This window comes from Acomys russatus, chromosome 26 (assembly GCF_903995435.1).
Source record: "Acomys russatus chromosome 26, mAcoRus1.1, whole genome shotgun sequence".
Taxonomy (NCBI): domain Eukaryota; kingdom Metazoa; phylum Chordata; class Mammalia; order Rodentia; family Muridae; genus Acomys; species Acomys russatus.
Genome location: NC_067162.1, coordinates 21,290,538 through 21,307,898, shown reverse-complemented (window position 1 = coordinate 21,307,898; position 17,361 = coordinate 21,290,538). Strand labels below are relative to the sequence as shown.

Sequence of the window (17,361 nt, the reverse complement as noted above, 5' to 3'; positions counted from 1 at the left end):
GGGTTTGCTGGTGAGCTGTCCATATGACAGACAAGGCTGAGATTAAAGGGGCACCCCAAGGGGCTGACATACTAAGGGAAGTGTGGTCCTGGAGTAAAGATTCTGAGGGTGGTTCCTTGGGTAGCTTTGTCCCCAGCATTGGTACTAGGTGGGACAGGAGCTGGGGGGAAATCCAATGGTGCACCCAGTGTCCTCTCTGTATGTCTCTGTAGGAGTTGCCAGAGGAAGAGGAGGAGAAGGAGGAAGAGGAGAAGGAGGAAGAAGAAGAGAAGGAGGAGGAAGAGACCAACTCAATAGGTAGGTTTAAGTTGTACAGGGATGCCCTAGAGAGTTTAAGACTGGTGGGAGCTTGGGGTGGGCAACCCTCTTCCATATACTCCATTTCCTTCCTGCCTGAGGCCCCACCATTCTGTCCTGGGCAAAGACCTTCCTCTGTGTCTTAGAGCCACATTATTTCAACTAGAAGATGTCATCCAAAGATACGGGGTAAATGACTCCCAGAGTGTTGGGAGAGTTGCCCTGCCAGTCCCTCATGCTACCTTCTCTCAGGAAAAATGCAGCATAACATTCATAGAGACCCTGGTGGTGCAGGGGCCAGAGCCTGTAAATGGCGTGACCACACTCCATCTCTGTGACCACATCCCCGTCTTTTGGAGCATACCCTGGGTGGGGAGCTCCAGTCATACCCAGCTTCGTACTGTGATCCTCTCTACCATCCCAACCCCAGGCCTGGTGTCCTGTCAATGTTTTATTGCTGTGAAGAGACAACATGACCACAGCAACACTTATAAAGGAAAATATTTGATTGGGGCTGGCTTACAGGTTCAGAGGTTTAGTCCATTATCATCATGGTGGGAAGCATGGTGGCATGCAGGCATTGAGAGGTGGCTGAGAGTTCTACGTCAGGATCCTCAGGCAGCACAGAGAGAGAGAGAGAGAGAGACACTGGGCTTGGCTTCAACATTTGAAATCTCAAAACCTACCCCCAGTGACATACTTCCTCCAACAAGGCCACACCTCCTAATAGTGTCACTTCCTGTGAGCCTACGTGTGTGTGTGTGTGTGTGTGTGTGTGTGTGTGTGTGTGTGTGTGTGTGTGTGTATGTATTTACATTCAAACCACCATACCTGGAATCCCCAGGGATTGGGTGTGGGTGCTGAGGAAGAGGCTGTGTCACAGCCCCTGAACAGATGACATCCTGGCCTGCAGGGCTACATTACTTATGCACCCCCACATTCTGTTCTTGAAGCTACTGGACCTTGAGTTGCCTGGGGAGGCCAACTGATTAGTCTACGGATAAGAAAAGTGAGGTTTGGTGGGTGACTCAGGGTAGGCAAAAAGTGAAGGCACAGACTACATTGGCTTCTGGCTCCGCCTTGCTGTGGACCCAGAGCTAGCTCTCTCAGAATGGAGCAGTGCTAGGGCCTATCATTCAGTGCAGCCTATTATTCAAAAGTTTCCTTTATTGACAGCAACATTCATCTGTAGGAACCTTGGAGTACAGGCTGGAAACTGGGCACCTTCAGAGATGTGAAGGCTGGGGAAACAAATAAAAATGGTCAAGTCGGTTCTGTCCCCTTCCCCAGGTAGTCTGGGAAAGCACTGTTCATTCTTACTCAAAAGCCGACAGCTTCAGTGTCCCCTCAAAACTGCTTAGAAGTGCAGAATTCAGGTCCCACTAAGCCCTGTGGAGCCAGGATCTGCCTGCTAACTGCCTGGTGGTTTGTTTTCATGTTAGCCTTTGAGGCAATAGCTTTGAGCCCCACGTCTCAGATAGGTGGAACAAGGCTGGGCATCAGGACCACCTAAGCATCCTCAAGTGATTCTAGCATGAAATCCCCTGACTCCAGGGCCCCAGCATCTTTGGTTGGAAGGGTGACGAATTGGCTGCAGGGTTTCTTTGAACAGAAAAATTGGACTGAGCTCAGCACATTGAAGCCTGGGTTCTGAGGCTCCAAGTCTGGCATCTTTTGAATCTGACACGGGGACTACTACTGTGGCTCATAGGTAGACTCAAAGCTCTGGAACGTGTCTTGAAGCTATGGGTGAACCGTCTGTGTGATTTGGTGATGCTTTTTACTGTTGAGTGTTGGGGACAGGAGTGGATGCTGCAGACCTGAGCAGTACTGCTGCTCCAGCAGGCAGCTGTTAGGCTGGTCTACGGCTCCACTGGGGAGGAGCTCTGCCTACACCACCTCCCTCAACGCAGCCCTCGATTACAGTCCCCTAGGGTCACGCCTCTGCCTGCTATCTTCTGGACCCAGTACTATGGCTAAACCAGGCCTGAACATGGAGCTGAATCGTCTGGTCCAGGACCAGCCACCTGGCCAGGAGGGCCCCAGACCTGGGCCCCCAAACCCAGCCGAGCACCTCCCCAATGTGCCCAGCTATCGTCCCGCAGTCACCCGCATCCCTGTCCTTGTTTCCCGGAGGACAGCCCTGTCCAACTCCAACTTTACCAAGGAGATCAGGAGCTCCATCCGTCGCCTGGGTAGTGTGACCTCGCCCCAGCATGCTTGGGACATGGCTTTCTGCATGGCTTGGGCTGTCTTCCCACCTGTGTGCCATGCTATGGGAACATGCTTTGTGCTCATGGACACCCCCTTCCTCTACAGACCTCTCTCCTGCTTTGTAGTGACTGGGGCGGGGTGCACGATTAGTTCTTTTCTTTCTATATGCCTAAAATTTCACAGTTAGCAATTTAGGTCTTTGACTATATACACTTTCTGAAGGTCATCATTTCATACAGGCAGCCCATTCCTTTTTTTTTTTTTTTTTTTTTTTTTTTTGGTTTTTTGAGACAGGGTTTCTCTGTGTAGCCTTGGCCATCCTGGACTCGATTTGTAGACCAGGCTGGCCTTGAACTCACAGCGATCGCCTGCCTCTGCCTCCCAAGTGCTGGGATTAAAGGCGTGCGCCACCACGCCCGGCTTAGGCAGCCCATTCCTATTATAGTTTTTTAAAAAAATCAGTCAGGTGCTCGCTTCGGGAGTGCATATACTTAAAAAAACAAAAAACAAAAAACAAAAAACCAGTCAGCTCTCTAGCGCATGACGCTTGGGGAGAATGCTGGTACAAGGGGCAGGGGTCACTCCCACTCCTAACTGAAGTGTTATGGACAGTTGATAGCTTCTGGGAAAGGGGGAGTCAGTTTTCTCTAAGGATGTGGCTCCTGGTAGGTCAACGATGCTCCAATGACGGATGGACTCCTACCCAGAAGTTTGTATGGGCAGCACAAATTGGACTTGATGGGTTATTATGAAAAATAAAAAAGGACATGAGGTTTAGGGGAAAGGGGAGGTGGGGTGGATCTGGGAGGAGTTGGGAATGAATATAATCAAAAGCATTGTATGAAATCCTCAAGAATTAATAAAGATATTTTTTAAAAGAAGGGACAGAGGCCATGGAAAGCAGGAAATCAAATGGCAGAGTGGTGTGAGGGCCGTTGCTTGACCCTAAGAGTCTGTTGCACTTTCTGAGAACATTTATATCTACTGTTTTAGGGAATGTGGAAGCAAGCAGGTGCAGGCAGGAGACACAGGCAGATGCAGCCAGATGCAGCCAGGAGAAGCAGGCAGATGCAGAGGGGTGCAGGCAGGAGAAGAGACAGGTGTGAGCAGGCAGGTGCAGGCAGGTGCAGACAAGTGCAGGCAGGAGAAGTGGGCAGTTACAGACAAGTGCAGGCAAGTATAGGCAGGAGAAGCTGGCAGGTACAGGCAGGCCAGGAGAAGGGGTTCTCAGGGTTCAGTGCAGCTTGAGGGTCTGTCCAAACTAATTCCTGGGCTGCTACTGCACACCAGCTATTGACAAAGTGCTCTGAGGTAATCTCTGACCCTTTCTTCCCTGATTTAAACTAGTCTGCCCACTCTCCCTTTTGATGTGACTGGCATTTGTGCTGACACTGGGCCACGCTACGTCTGAGATCAGAGCAGGTGGGAGGAACAGGACATTCCATAAGAAAAGGCTCTGGCTGGTCTTGTCTCCTCTTCCAGGTTCACCATGGGTACAGAATTGGGTGAGCTCATGCCTACAATGAGAGGTAACACCTGGGCTCTGTCTGCTGGTAGCTGAGCCCAGCTCTGTGGCTCCATAGGACCCCTGACCTTGACCATCATTACTTATTAGGCCTCTTTTGCTGGATTTTCTTCTTATTTTAATCTGCTTTTACTTAAACAGGAAAAATTTTTAATGGCTAGTCAAATAGAAAACTGACATGGCTTGCCATAAACAGAAAGTATCGACAGTTTGCTTCTGTGATAAAATACTGAACAAAAGCAACTTGTGGAAGGAAAGGGTTTATTTTAGCTCACACTTCCGGGTCACAGTCCTTCACTGAAGTAAGCCAACACAGGGGTAGCTCAAGGCAGCATAAACCATGGAGGAACGCTACTTACCGACTCGCTCCCCCTTGGCAAGATTTCTCCCATATCAATTAGCAATTAAGAAAACGCATGGTGGTGCATGCCTTTAATCCCAGCACTTGGGAGGCAGAGACCGGTGGATCACTGTGAGTTCAAGGCCAGTTTGGTCTACAAAGTGAGTCCAGGACAGTCAAGGCTACACAGAGAAATTCTATCTTGAAAAACAAACAAACAAACCAAGAAAGAAAGAAAAAGAAAAAAAAAAGAAAAGAAAACGCTTCTCAGAGAAGCCCACAGGCTAATCTGATGGGGGGCGACTCCCTCTGGAAACTCTCTCAAATAAGTCTGTGCTACGTCCAGACTACAGGTAAAGCTAACTAGGCGGTTAGGCCTGTCCCAGCACTCAGGAAGGCTGACGCAGAAGGATCTTGAGTTCAGTGCCTGCCTGGGCTATAAAGCAATACTGCCTCAAAAACAAAAACAAAATCAGTGACAGAAACAGAAAGCGTCCCTAGGAATAACCACAAACACAGGGCAGGGTGGGGGAGGTGGGAAATGGAGCTATGATTTCTCATGTGGTTCTTGTTTTTCATGAGACTCAGAGCTTCTGAAGGCTTGGAGTCCAGGGGCGCTGCCTCTGTGCCCAACAGGCATTGACAAGGCCACAGAAGCACTGACTTAAATGGTCCCCTCTGCATTCAACATGAAGGGAGAGTGACAGTGGTGTCATGGTCTCATTCTTTTCCTGGTCTCTGCGTGTGTAATCATCTATATCCTCCCTGGACACTGGAGACTCCAGCTAGGAGATACTCCCAGCAGTGCCATGAGGATGTGGCAGACACAGTGAGGCAGTGACACAAAGATTTTAGGTGATATAGGTGGAAACTACCAGGCCCTGGTCTGGGTGTGGTGGCACACATCTATGATCACAGCACTTGGGAGGCTTAAGTAGGAAGGGCTTGAGTTCGAGGCTAGCCTGGGCTACATATTAAGACCCTGCCTTAAAATATAAGGAAAAGAGCAAAACTCGCAATTGGCTTGTCAGCCGTGTCTTAGCACGTCTGAGCTGGCTCTAAGTATCAGCAGGTTTCTGAACTTTCCTACCTTGCAGTTCCCTTATGAATAAAATGGACACAGAGTAACCACCGCCCCACAGAGCTGCTGGGGAGGTTAAGGAATACTGGTGAGGGCCTGCAATCCCAGACTCCCAGGAAGCTGGGGCAAGAACATTGCTTGACCTCAGAACACACAGCCAGCTCAAACCAGCATGATCCCATTTCAGTGGGTGGTCAGGGGAGAGAATAGACGTAAGTACTTAACATTTAAAAACAAATACCAGAGCCAGGCAGTGGTGGCGCACGTCTTTAATCCCAGCACTCAGGAGGCAGAGGCAGGTGGATTGCTGTGAATTCGAGGCCAGCCTGGTCTACAAAGTGAGTCTAGGACACTCAAGAGAAACCCTGTCTCATAAAACAAACAAACAAACAAAAAATACCAGAAGCCCAGTGTTGGTGGTGCACCCCTTTAATCTCAACACTCAGGAAGGCAGAGCCAGGTGGATCTCTGAGTTTGAGGCCAGCCTGGACTACAGAAGGAGTTCCAGGACACAGCTGTAAACAAGCACTGTAAAGACTGAGTCAAGAAATTGGGGAGTTCAAGGCCAACCTTGACTACATAGTGAGAACCCAGAAGGAAGGGAAGGGAAGCAAAAGAAAAAGACAAGGCAGGCTGGCTAGCAAGATGGCTTAGTGGGTCAAGGTGCTTGCTGGCAAGCCTGGTGCCCTAAGGTCAAGCCCCAGAATCCATATGATGGAAGGGGAGAACAAACTCCCACAAGTTGTCCTGTCACACACACACACACACACACACACACACACACACACACACACACACACACTATGGCATGAGCTTCCACCCCACACATAATAAATAATGTAATTTTTTTTTTTCATGAAAGGGTTTCTCTGTTTAGTTCTGTCCTGGAACTTGCTCTGTAGACTGCCTGTGCCTCCCAATTGCTGGGATTAAACGCATGCATCATTATGCCTGGTTTAATAAATGTAATTTTTTAAAACCCCAAAAGAAGAAAAGAAAAGGCCGGGAGGGAAGGCTGACCTATAAGCACACGTAGATTGCTTAACAGTTAACATTCTCTCAACTTTTTAAATAATGTTTCAGTTTCTAGTATTATTAGTCTAGAATTCAATATAATAAAAACCCATTGCATCTGAACTGTCTTCTGCCAGCTGGTAATTTCTCTGCTGGGGGATGGCAGTGGTGGGTGGAGTCCTGCCCAGGGTAGGCAGGGGTGGGGGGGTCATCCCTTGCCTGGACCCATGACTCAGACTTGCTGAGGATGTCACAGCACACTGTGCACCCTGGGCCTGAAGCTGAGTCCATGCTGGGGCCCACCAGTACTGGGACCCTGGGGTCTAACCTTTAGGGTCCTTCCTCTTCTGCTCCCATGGGGACTAGTGGACAGTAGGTGAGGCCTCCTATTTCCCCTGAGCCTGGAGGACTTCCTGTCAATCTAGCAAATGGTCTGCCCCAGTTTAAAAACAGAAACAACAACAACAACAATAACAACAAACTGTTCCCATTCCTCCAGGGGGCTTATGACTCAGGAAACAAATACCCAGTTCTCAGGTCTCCCTTCTTTCCCCTTGCAGCTGTAAGCGAGGCACTGGATTTCTCATGGTGGCCATGAACAGAAACGTCCCAGGGACAGTTATTTCAGAGTATTTTCCCTGCCTTGTGGAATAGGCCTATGGCCTGCTGCCTCTAAGGCTCCCTGCTAGGTATAACCAGCCTTTCAGTGTCCTCTGAGTCCCCAAGGTGGTGCCCAGGCTCCCCAGAAGCACCTGATTCTGAAGAAGAAGGTTCAGGCTTTTTAGAGGTACAGATAGGCAGCAGGTGACTTCTGGGGGGGGGGGGGCTCCTGTATAGACGCAAATACCTGCCAAAGCAGGTTTCCAGGTAAACACCATGGCTAAGACAGCAAATACATCTGAGTTGGAGACTCTTCAAGAATCCAAGGCCTTTGGCTTCTGCCCTTCCCTACAGGCTTAGGAGACATGCTTTCTCCTACCTTGCGAGGGGAGCAGATACTTGTCTGTATGACACTTAGTCTTGCTGAAGTTTTCCATGTTGGGGGCAGAGAGAGACAGAGACAGAGACAGAGAGAGAGAGAGGGAGAGACAGAGACAAAGACAGAGACAGACGGTGGTGGGGTGAGTGTTCTGAGGCATTGAGATTGAATCACGCAGAGGGCCTTATGGTGCATGGGGCTTGGCTGGGGCCCCGCGGGGAGGCAAAGCCACCAAAGACCCTCCAAAGCGTGCCAGGACCAGGCTCTGTCTCTCACTCTCCCCTCCTCGTTCTCCCCAGTACCAGCCACGAAAGAGCACCCAGAGCTCCAGGTGGAAGACACAGATGCTGACACTGGCCCCCTCATCCCAGAGGAACAGGTCCCTTCACCGGAGAGACCACTGCAGTCTCCTGCCAGATCTGACACCCTCGCTGTTCCTGGCTCTGCTGCAGCAGCCCACAGGTTACCCAGCATGCTTTGCTTTGAGCTTCTGTCCTAGTCGGTGCACTAGCTCATTTGACAGCCTGAGATCAGAGATAGGACTGAGATCTCTTCTGCTGGTGTTCCTGAGAAGCAGTCTCAGAGGAGGCATATCCCGGACACCCTCAGCTGCCGGGACAGAGGGATTGCTACTGCAGTAAATGCTAATGTTTACACATACACTAAATGTGACAACTAATTTCTGCCCCCACCTTTTTACTAATTTATTTATTTTTAATTTTATGTGCATTGGTGTTTTGACCCCATGTTGAATCCCCTGGAACAGGAGTTACAGACAGTTGTGAGTTGTCATGTGGGTACTGGGAATGGAGCCTGAGTCCTCTGGAAGAGCAGCCAGTGCTCCTAACTGCTAAGCCAGCTCTCCAGCCCCTCTGTCTCCTCTTTTATTTAACATTTAGACAGCATATTGCTTCCTGAAGTGTGCATATGATTATAAATTACCACAGTCCTAGGTCTTGTTTGGTTTTCCTCTCACGTTTTTTTTTTTTTTTTTCTCTAGTTGAGGACCTCACATACTAGTCAAGAGCTCACACTCCTAGCACCTCGTAGCAATTTAAAAATATGTTTTTATTGCATCTATTTATTTAGTTAGTTAGCGTGTACATGTGCCATGGTATGCATGTTGGGTAGTGGTGGGTGTGTGGGGAAGAGGGTCAGAAGACATCTTTTTGTTTTGTTTTGTTTTGGTTTTTCGAGACAGTGTCTCTCTGTGTTAGCCTTGGCTGCCCCACAGTTGCTTTGTAGACCAGGCTGGCCTCGAACTCACAGCGATCCACCTGCCTCTGTCTCCCGAGTGCTGGGATTAAAGGTGTGTGCCACCACGGCCCGGCTCAGAAGACAACTTTGTACCATTGATTTTCTCCATCTACCTTTACAGGGTTCTGGGACTTGAATTTACGCCTCTAGTTTTTCACAGCAAGCACCTTTACCCACTGAACAATCTTGTCCACCAGCAGCACCCAAGGTCTCCTTTTTGGACCAAACTGCTTCACAGTGTTGTGGTTAAAGACCACAGCTGGGCTATCCTGTGTCCCTCTAGCTGTCATGGTGCAGCGAGTTCAGCAGGGCAAGCTCTATAGCCACACTCTGTCCTAACACTCTTCTTTTGTCTTTTCTCCTCTTTCCTTTTCTTTCTTCTTCTTGCCCCCCTTGTTTGAGTCAGTGTCTCACCACAGGGTCCAGGCTTGCTTTGAACTCACAAGCTTCCTGCCTCTGCCCCCCTTCCCCCCGTGATGGGACTGTGGAAGCATGCCTTCACACCTATCATAACTTCTTTTATTTATTTCCTTTTTTGTGTGTCCAAAAGGCTGCCCCTCCTATGTGGGCCCATCCATGTGCAATGACATGTTATTCCCATTTGGAGTATAGTCAAGTTTATGTCCTGAGCCCTCATCCTCTTATTCCCTGCTGTTCTGACCCTCATTTGTCAAGCTAGCATGTTGCTTTCATGTGCCAACATGACTATCTACGCCCCTAGCCTCTTGGTTCCATGTGTTAACACTGGGCATTTTGTGTTTATACACTAACACGAGCCTTTAGGACACCGCCACCCTTACCCTCTGGATTCATTAACTCATTAAACCTTTGTTTCTAAACTGTGAGCAGATGGGACATGCATCCCGTCTCAGCACTCACGAGGCTAAGGCGAGAGGATCACAAGTTTGAAACCAGCTCGGGCTACACGATGAGACCCCGTTTAAAGATGAAAATGAAGCCGGCACATGCCTGTAATGCCAGCACTTGGGAGGCAGAGGCAGGTAGATTTCTGTGCGTTCAAGGCCAGCCTGGTCTACAATGTGAGTCTAGGACAGCCAAAGCTACACAGGGAAACCCTGTCTCGAAAATAAGTAAATACACAAATAAATAAATAAATAAGAAAGAAAAAGAAAACAAGAGAGAAAGAGGACACACACCCAGACACAGAGATACCTAGATGTTGGACTGACCTGCGTTCCCCAGCTACCATCTTTGTGTTTCTGCATTGACTCACTCTACGCCACCCTGAGTAGATCTTTCTCTGAGCCTGGGGATGGATTTCTTGGGAGTGTTAAGAAATGCCTGTCTTTCTCTCTTTCCTAGGTTTTTGGATTCTCCCATAAAGCAACTCATCCCCACTCTTGAGGAAGAGGGTGGGAAAGTCCAGAGAGTTAGCCCTGCGGATGCCAATGTCAGATAGTGCCCAGAGCTGCCTCCTGCCCACAGCTCTGACCTGTGCACCTTCAGACCTAATCAGACAAAATAGTAGTGCTCCAAATGCAACAGCCTGGTGCTTCCTGGCTAGCAGCAGCTCCCTCAGATAGCCCAGGCTTTGTTCTCTACTTAGGGAACCCAGAGTGAAGGAGGAGGGGACCTGTGGAAGGTCACACTGTGGGCTGCAGATTACTCTCCCATGGCTTTGTCTCACAGCTGGAGGGTGATATGATAAAAGGGCAGGAGACTTCAGATCAGAAGTGGGAGGCAGAAGGACACTAAGGCAGAGACTTGACTGAGGGACAAATACCTCTTTGTTTCATTGGGTAGATTCAGTGCCAGTAAGTGGCACTCTATAAAAGAGGAAGAGATAGGGGTAGCTTAGAGTTTTGTTTTGTTTTGTTCTGAGACAGGGTTTCTCTGTGTTAGCCTTGGCTGTCCTAGACTCACTTTGTAGAGCAGGCTGGCATCAAACTCACAGTGACCCGCCTGCCTCTGCCTCCTGAGTTCTGGGATTAAAGGCATTTAAGAGCTGTGCCAAGGTCAGACTCCAAGTTCACATTATGCAAGTCCTTTCACTTTGGGCCAGGCCACTGAGAGTAGTGCAGACTGAGGTCCCAAGATCAGGCCCTCTCGCCTCTCAGGAACCAGCTCAAAGGCAGCCATTCACGTCCCTTAGCCTGCCTTCTCTGAAGGTCCCTTACCTGTCTGGGTCACTACAGGAAAAAGCTACCTTCTCAGGACGATGAAGCTGAAGAGCTCAAGGCCCTGTCACCTGCTGAGTCCCCAGTGGTTGCCTGGTCAGACCCCACAACCCCACAGGAGGCGGAGTAAGTAGAGCTACCCCTGGGTCTTAGAGTCTGGCTTGGGGTGAGCAGACAAAGAGAGGAGCAGGAACTAGGGTGCTTTCAGAACCCCACACAGGGTGAATTTCATGTTTTGGAGCAGCGAGTTGGGGCCAGCCTACTTGCCCAGGACTTTTCTGGTTGGCCCAGGGCTGCTACAGACTTAGTAGGATTGGCTTAGATTCTAGGCCGGATGTGTTCATTCTAGCAGGGATCAGAGATGACAGAACGCACACCTATACAGAAGTGCCCCCTCCCCTTCCCCCATCAAAGATCTTGGCACTGAACCCCAAATAAGTAGGTAGAAGACTGTAGGATCTACTGTAGGTCTCTACCTGGGAGCTTGTTAAATCAGTTTCCCAGGCTCCATACATCCCTGGACAGTGGCACTGGAGACCTGCATTTCCACAGCATTCTGATGACTGGGATAGCTCATTTGTGAGTCTTAGCATTAACTACTTGTATATTTCAGGTCAGTTGAAAGGCTCTTTTTCATTCACTCACTTAGGGACCCAAGTGCCAGTGACTCTGCTATCTCCATGTAGCTTATAAGGTGTTCTGGTCAAACTAGAAACAGAAACCTTCAGCCATGCATGGTGGCATAGGCTACTCCTGAAGCTAAGAGAGTGGAGTGGGTCTGACATTGTCACAGGAGTGGGCTGGGTTGACCTTCCTTGGGCTCTGCTAGAATAGGAGGCACAGACACTTCCCAGCACAGGTCTGGGGCCCTGAGAGCTCTTCCTGTGCCGTGTTTATCCTTGGCCGTGTTCCCACAGTGGCCAGGACCGCGCAGAGTCCACAGCCAGCCAGAACAGTGCCATCATCAACGACCGGCTCCAGGAACTGGTGAAGATGTTCAAGGAGAGGACAGAGAAGGTGAAGGAGAAACTCATTGACCCTGATGTCACCTCTGATGAGGAGAGCCCCAAGCCCTGTGAGTAGAGACAGAGGTGGCCAGGGGCCAATGAGTATGGGGTGCCCAAGGAACCCCCATCAGCTACTACTGGGGAGGGTGGCATAAGCAAATGATTGGGGTATATGAAAAAAACCCAGACCCCCAAAATCTGAATTTGGTGTTTAGATGTGTACTCAACAGAGGAAGAAGGTCAAAGGTGAACTTGGCCTTCCCACAAGCCAGTGGGTTATAGATTCTTCTGCCTTCTCCCACAGGGCATGGCAGCTAGTATATCTATCTTAGTCTTGCTCTTAGGGATAAAAAAAAAAATTTTTTTTTAAAAGAACATCTTTTCTTTTCTTTTTCTTTTAATAACAGGGTCTCACTGTGTAACCCTGCCTGGCTTGTAACTCTCTTTGTAGACCAGGCTGGTCTCAACTGAGATTCACCTACTTCTGCTTCCTACACCAACACATCTAGCCCAATGAACAAGCTTTTTTTTGTCAGAGATATTTTCTAGGTTTTTCTGACAAGGGTTGAGTTTAGGGACTCAAATGCCCATGACAGGTTAGCAGAGCCTGAAGTCACACTCCTAATACTAGAAACATAGCTGTGCTGGACCCCTTAGAGCCCAGGCTTCTGTCACCAAGCATCACAGACCCACAGGACGATGGGCCCCAGCCAGATAATGGAGCTGAGTCCTACTCTGAAAAGTCTGAATCAATGTGTCCCCAAGTTGGTTGAGTCCTTCAGTATTCTGAGTAAGGAAGATGGGAGCATGGGCACAAGATGCCCTGTCCATTAAAGGAGCAAAGGATCCACTGGCGCAGACAGACACCTTCTGGAAGATCTGTTGGGGTCTCCAGGCTGCTGTTAAAAAGAGGGCCCTGGAATTTGCTCCAGAGGAGCATACTTACTGACTTCTGCATGTAGCGGTCTGTTAGGAAGTGGGGAGGCCCTTCAGTCCCAGCTCTGTGGGTAGGACCCCCCCCCATTTCCTAGCCTCAGGGCTGGGTCAGACAGTCCTATTATCATCCCACAGCCCCAGCCAAGAAGGCCCCAGATCCAGCCCCAGCCCAGAAGCCTGCTGAGGCGGAGGTGGCAGAGGAGGAGCACTACTGCGACATGCTCTGCTGCAAGTTCAAACGCAGACCCTGGAAGATGTACCAGTTCCCCCAGAGTATCGACCCACTGACCAGTGAGTTGTCTTGGAGGACTATAGGGAGGGGGAGGGGCAGGGGCAGGGTCTGACACCAGGGACATCCTGTGCTTTCCAAAATGACTCCATGTATCCTTGCCTGGTCCTTTAGTACGAGTCCCTGGACCAGACCACAGACCACACCCATCTGACAGATGAGGAAGTCGAGGCACAGAGCAAAGTGAACTTATTACTTTAAGATGCAACCACTTACATTCCTCAGCTTGACCTTGACCACATCTTCTTCTCATCTGGCTATGTGAGCTCCTTCCTGGAGCCCCTTCTCTGAGCACAGGCAGGGGAGAGGTCATCAGAGTGAATTCCCATGATCCTCTGTAAGCCCATTCCATAGTCATCCAGCCCAGTACCCTCTACATGTGCACCACACTTCACAGTTTACACTGGAGTTCCTTACTTGGCTGGTGATTTCCTGTGACTTTGAAAAGACCATGGCAGGGAGCCAGAGAGGAAGTTCCTTGGAGTTAAATGGAGCCACTCAGGGATAAGACTCCAACCCTGGTGGCCACTGGCTTTCTAAGATACCTAGTGATCTCTACTGATGCCAAGTGATCCACTCACCTGCCTGTCCATCCATCTGTCCATTCCCCATGTGTCATTTACTGCTCTGGATTTCCTAAGATAGAAAATATATTATCAAACCCTGTTCATGGGCTGGTGAGACAGCGTAGTGGGTAAATATGCCAGCCAAGCCTAGTAGCCTATGTTCCATCCCCTGGACCCACATGGTGAAAGGAAAGAACCAACTCCTGACCTTTGACCTCCAAAGTGCTCTGTGGTACTCACAAGCCCACCCCACTCCATAAATAAATGAAGGCAATATTTCTTTTCAGTAAGAAGGAAAGCAGAAGGGGTTGCTACTTAGCTGTCATTATTCAATAATGCCACATGTCCTCTCCTCAGAAGACTTTGGTCTTTTAGGACCTATCAGCACCTATCCATAGAGACCTGTCCACCTATCCATTCATCCACTCATCCACCTGTCCATCCATCTGTCTATCTTCCACACGATGAAATCCATACTCAGTTGCCCGGGTGAAGTGCCCTCTCTTGCTGGCCTTCAAGCCCACCCCTCTCCCCCCTCAGATCTCATGTACATCTTGTGGCTGTTCTTTGTGGTGCTGGCCTGGAACTGGAACTGCTGGCTGATTCCCGTGCGCTGGGCCTTCCCATACCAGCAGCGAGATAACATCCACCTCTGGCTCCTAATGGACTACCTGTGCGACTTCATCTACCTCCTGGACATCACGGTGTTCCAGATGCGCCTGCAGTTTGTTAAAGGCGGGGACATCATTGTGAGTCACAGGCAGGTGGATGGGGGTGTATGTGTGACCAGGGCAAACCCTATAGCCAGGGTTTTCAGGAGACTGGCCTTTGATGCTGTGACAGGTGATAAAATGAATGGATAAAGAAATCCTAGGAGCACCTGTCCATGTTTTGGTTTTGTTTTTTGTTTTTTTTTTCACCCCTCACATGTGTTCAAATCGTACACATTAGATACCATTCAAAGATGAACTGGTTCCCACATCAATTGATAAGAGCTAAAGGAAAAGTGGTCCAGAGAATAGCATCTGGGGCAGGTGCACCTGCTTCAAGTTGTGTCCTCATCTGTGAATGGGGGTGGGTGATAACAGCTCCCCACATGGTGTACATGCTGCTGTGGACCTAGATAATGTATGCAGAGTGAGGGGCTCAGGGAGCTGAGTGCACCCTACAAAGGGCATGGCGAGGCTCTGCTCTGCGGAACAGCCTGAGCCAGCCCCTTACCTGTGACTATGACCCTGGTGATGTGACCCAAGCCTGTAATCCCAGCACTCAGAAGGTTTGCAGCAGGTAGAGCTATGTTTGAGGCTAGATCAGGCTGAGTAGTGATCCCCTATCTTAAAAATGTAAGGGGTTAAGTGCTCTGGAGAGATGGCTCAGCAGTTACAAACACTTCCTGCAAGCTCAGTTCCCAGAACCCACATTGGGTAGCTACAGGGGATCCAACACCCTCTTCTGGCCTCTGAGCACCTACACACACATGGGCACATACACTCATACACATAAAAAGTAAATCTTTTGTAAAAAAGGAGAGAGAGAGAGAGAGAGAGAGAGAGAGAGAGAGAGAGAGAGAGAGAGAGAGAGAGGAGAGAGAGAGGAGAGGAGAGAGAGGAGAGGAGAGGAGAGAGAGAAGGAAGAGAGAGAGGCTAATTGTTAAGTTTGGTGAATTAATCCATGGTCCAGGTTTTTTGAGTGCCTTGCTAAGGGGTTAGTATAACAGTTGGTAAATTTAACATTCTAGAAGTTAAAATTTTGGACATGTACCATATGTATTGGAAGACGTGGCAAACGATGCTATGCCAACAGCTGCTTTACAGGCTGCAAATGCTATCATAACAGCAGGTACCATGAATTAAAGAGGAACATGAATCTAAAATGCTTAAGGAGCCTGTGATAACATAGACAGCAGGTGCCAGAAATGGAAATGTTGACAACAAGTGAGGAGTCTTTGGCTGGCCTCCTCCTTGGCCCCATCAGAACCAGGCACTGAGAGAATAGGCTCCAAGCCTCCACTTTCCTCTGTTCATGAGATCAGAGAATGGCTGATGACTCCAGCAAGACTCCTTCCTACGGATAGTTACCCCCACCCCCACCCAAGTCCTTCCCTGCAGGGCGACTGCACACGCCTGTGAGGCCACTGTGTCCCTCTCTGATCATAGTTTAGTCTAACACCATTTCCCCCCATCACGGTGCCTCCTTCTTCCAGACAGACAAAAAGGAGATGCGCAGCAACTACCTGAAGTCTCGCCGGTTTAAGGTGTGTACTGGTGGTTTTGGCACCTGTGTCACATAGTACCTGTCACATAGGGAGGCTGGCCCTATCTCCCATGGGAGTGCCCACTAGGGCCATAGGTCTTCGGAGACAGCCCAAGCTGGGTGGTCCCCACAGAACACTTTTGCATGTCTGTGTTTCCAGGGCAACAGCTGCACTGGGGATGGGTGGCATGGACTAGGAAGCCACACGGGGATGGGGGAATGGGGAGAAGAGGGGTGATGGGAAGCCTTGTGCCCTCTCATCTGACAGTGCCTTGAGTATTCTGACCTATCTCTCTGTCAGATAGAGACAAGCCCTTTAGCCCTCCTACCCCTGAGGTTCTGTGTCTTATCCTCCCCTACCCCCCGTGGTGTCCCACTGGGATTTCAGATGGACCTGATCTGCCTCCTGCCCTTGGACTTTCTCTACTTGAAACTTGGTGTGAACCCTCTCCTTCGCCTGCCCCGCTGCCTGAAGGTAAGAACAGCAGGGTCCGAATGGCTTAAGCTCCTCAGTGCTTGACAAGGTCACTGCCACACGAGGAAGGGAAGGTGTCCCCAAGAGGAGATCATGGGGGAGGTGAGTGCCCTCCAAGCCTGTCTGAGAGGTTGGCTATAATTGTCACTAATTTGGGGACACTTCTTGTTAGTGTCTGATCCAGAAACTTTACTGAGCTTAGTTCTTCAATCCGTGACATGAATGTTGCTCTTAGCATCTTAGAAAACGAGGAAAGGGTCACAGAAGGGCGAAGGGAGTTGCCCAGTGTCACACAGCTAGGTGGGAGTGAAGTGTGGATTTGAATGTAGGCAGTCTATCTCCAACTCCATCCCTACAGAGCTTCTCAGAGAAGGGGCTTCTGCTCTATAAGGGATTCTATTCAAAAGACAGGAAAACCGGCCCTTGTAATAGCTGGGCAACTTGCCCAAGGTGACAGGAGTAAGGTTGTGCCAAGGACAGATTTGAATGCACAACACCCATCTTATCAGTACGTCCGTTGTTTTTCTGCCACTCACTGGCTGGGCCCAGGGTGCTGGGAGGATCTGCTTGATGCGGGGTGGAGATCTGACAAGTGCCATTGAATGTGATCAGAGTAGATGGCCACTCAGAGCACTCAGGAGCCCCTAAATGGACTTTTCTAGCTAACTGGAAACGTACCATTCCCCTATATTGGTGCTCTTTTCCAAAGAGAGGAAATAGAAAATCACTAACAAGGATAACCATGAGCCCATTGGTTACCTAGAGAAAGAAAGCAGAGAAGACTGGTAACCATGGGGTAGGGTGGAAGGCATGGGCGGTGTGCCATGCCCCCAGCAGGCACAGGGCTGTCCTGATGCCTTCTTCTTCCTCCTAGTACATGGCCTTCTTCGAGTTTAATAACCGCCTGGAAGCCATCCTCAGCAAAGCCTACGTTTACAGGTGAGAGTTTCCCATGCATGTCAGTGCACACACACACACACGCCATACACC

The 17,361-nt window shown here is 49.6% G+C and overlaps 1 protein-coding gene across 1 annotated transcript in view; it reads left to right on the top strand.

Annotated features, from left to right (window-relative positions):
- Positions 1–17,361, top strand: part of Cngb1 (cyclic nucleotide gated channel subunit beta 1) — an 89,472-nt gene that overhangs the window by 52,947 nt on the left and 19,164 nt on the right. Inside the window, exons 16-24 of the mRNA XM_051169353.1 lie at positions 213–297; positions 7,750–7,912; positions 10,864–10,971; positions 11,763–11,920; positions 12,924–13,079; positions 14,184–14,392; positions 15,847–15,897; positions 16,285–16,371; positions 17,246–17,310. Coding sequence (XP_051025310.1) covers positions 213–297; positions 7,750–7,912; positions 10,864–10,971; positions 11,763–11,920; positions 12,924–13,079; positions 14,184–14,392; positions 15,847–15,897; positions 16,285–16,371; positions 17,246–17,310 — 1,082 coding nt within the window. The remainder of the gene's footprint in view (positions 1–212; positions 298–7,749; positions 7,913–10,863; positions 10,972–11,762; positions 11,921–12,923; positions 13,080–14,183; positions 14,393–15,846; positions 15,898–16,284; positions 16,372–17,245; positions 17,311–17,361) is intronic.